Source organism: Silene latifolia, chromosome 3 (genome assembly GCF_048544455.1).
Source record: "Silene latifolia isolate original U9 population chromosome 3, ASM4854445v1, whole genome shotgun sequence".
Classification (NCBI taxonomy): Eukaryota; Viridiplantae; Streptophyta; class Magnoliopsida; order Caryophyllales; family Caryophyllaceae; genus Silene; species Silene latifolia.
This window is the reverse complement of record NC_133528.1, coordinates 141,566,744-141,569,243: the sequence shown is the minus strand read 5'-3', so window position 1 is coordinate 141,569,243 and position 2,500 is coordinate 141,566,744. Positions and strand designations below refer to the sequence as shown.

Genomic DNA, 2,500 nt, shown 5'->3' with positions numbered 1-2,500 from the left:
GTTGTCGACATTGGGATAGCGGAGTAACCGGTTGCGGCTGCCGGCTTGGTCACCGCCGGTGGTGGTTCGTCGGGATAGGATAAGATGCGTCATTATTGTTGCGTCCGCGGTGGTGCGTTGGGATAGGGGAGATGCGTCGATGGTGGCGGTGATGATGTGGTGGAGGTGCGTTAGTGTTGACGTGGCCGTGGTGATTATGTGGCGGTGGTAATGACGGGTGTGGGCGGTGGTAATGACGGGTTAACGGCGGCGGATGATGTACTACACAATTGAGGTATTTCCTGTGTACTACGGAGTACTTTAATTTGATCTTTTTGCATGTGTACTACATTGTTTTTTATATTTTTTCTTTTTTTTTTAAAGTTTGTAATTTACTCCAACATAGTAAACGTACTATGTGCTTCTAATGCGACTAGTATAAGTGACGGAATAATATCGACACCATATCAACGGTCTAACGCCGACGAACTTCAGGCGAAGCGTTGGCAGCAGTAACGAACCCAATAAACCCACCACACTACACCTTAATTAATTTAGACCATAAACCCTAATTAGAAAGAAAATTAAAATAAAGAAGTAATCAAATTAATAAATAATAAGATTAACGGATAAATTACTTATTCGTCACTTGAATAATCGTTCATAATTGAAGAGTTTTTGGTTGAAAATGGTTAAGGTTTCAATACTAGGGAGAAGGAGAGAGAATTAGGTTTACTGTTTTTTTGTGAAGGCAAACAAATGGAAAGTGTGATGTAAAAAGTACTGTAATGAGTAAAAAACGTACTGCGAAAATAAATTACGATAATTAAGAAATGCGATACCGTTATATATCGTAGAGAATAATATTGATATTATATCATATCGTGTTTCCATTAATAGGAGATCCTAGATTTACTTTCGAGTTTATATATACATACATATTGATTGTATTGAAACACGAACGAATATTAATAATACGACAATCATAGGTTAAAAAGTTTATGCAGCTCATCAACAGTAGGCAACTCCTTAAACAACCTATCAAATGACAAATCCCTACTCAAAAACTTTAAACTCCCACCACCACCACTGCCAACACCACCACCGATGCCACCATCCGAAACACGTTGACTCCGATCTCTCTTCTTCACCTTTATTGCCAATGAAGATGAAGAATAATTACGCTTCGGCGATTCGGGAATAGTAGAATCCTTGCCAGTTAGGTTTTGAACTACAGACTTGAAGCTTGTTGCATCAGTTTCTACGTACTGTGTTTTTATATGCACAACTTTCATTGGTTGATTTTCTCTTCTTGTATTAATATTAATTGTTGGTCTTCTAGACATCTTGTATTTTAACTAATTTTATACTATTATTTTATGTATTTATGTATATGCTAGATAAAACAAGTACTATAATCTTTAATTTTTTTCTGAAAGAGGAAATATTTGATTATAGTTTATGTTTTCGATAGTATATATTTTAATGTTGTGTGCTTCTTTTTATAGGAAATTGTATACTAGGTATGATTGGTTTAAGTGGTTGGATTTTAAGTAATAAAATGGACATTTTAGTCAAGCAGTCTATTGAGACTAAATAATTAAACAATTGGTCTCCCTTGTGACGGGTTACCATTTGTGACGGATATTTTGTGAGATAAAATGGTAACAAAATGGGTTAGTGGAGAAAGGGGACCACATGAATAGTGTTGCAGAGAGAGAAAAAGTGGGTACATTGTGAGGTAAAATGGTATCCGTCTTCAGCTTGTGACGGATATGTCATGTCTTCAATGAGAATTTGTGATAATTAAAATTCAAGGAAAATCTCTTTTAAGTTTTAAAAATGTCGTCATTTCTTTTACAAAGTATATACACACAAATATTCACTTAAAAAACCAAATGGTGTTAGTCCAGTGGTAACCGGTTTAACCTTGAAGTTTGCAGAAATGCAGGAGTTGAGAGGTTCCGGGCTCGACTACCAGCTGGGCCGATGATCACTTGACCACTGCAGCCTCCGAAGGGGGTGGCTTACATGGTCTATGTGATGGTGCGAGAATGCATGGATCCGGGGGGACTCAACCCCCTGGTCATAAAAAAAAATCACTTAAGACTTTCTTATATAAGTATATTGTAAGACATATCAAGTTAGTTAGGTTTTTCTAACGTGTGCCCTAGTCTAAGGGTATTCATTAATAATCTAATGCGAAAGAATTTACAATATTATCACATGAAAATATGAAAATATTAACCAAGTGGTGTTAGTCCAGTGGTAGCTGGGTTAAACCTTGAAGCTTGCAGAAATGCAGGAGTTGAGAGGTCTCAGGTTCGACTACCAGATGGGGCGATGATCACTTGGCCACTGCAGCCCCCGAAGGGGGTGGCTTACATGGTCCATGTGGTGTGCGGGAATACATGGGCCCGGGGGGACTCAACCCCCTCGTCATCAAAAAAAAAAAATATGAAATATTCAAGTATAAGCTCATTTTCTACCATCATTAGTGAGAATATATTGCGAATCTGAC

General features: G+C 37.6%; 1 protein-coding gene across 1 annotated transcript; it reads right to left on the bottom strand.

Annotated features, from left to right (window-relative positions):
• Positions 1–962: 962 nt before the first annotated feature.
• On the bottom strand, positions 963–1,325 carry LOC141649811 (VQ motif-containing protein 10-like). The gene has a single exon (XM_074458488.1). It carries the CDS (start codon positions 1,323–1,325, stop codon positions 963–965), a length of 363 nt encoding a protein of 120 aa, XP_074314589.1.
• Between the last annotated feature and the right edge of the window lie 1,175 nt (positions 1,326–2,500).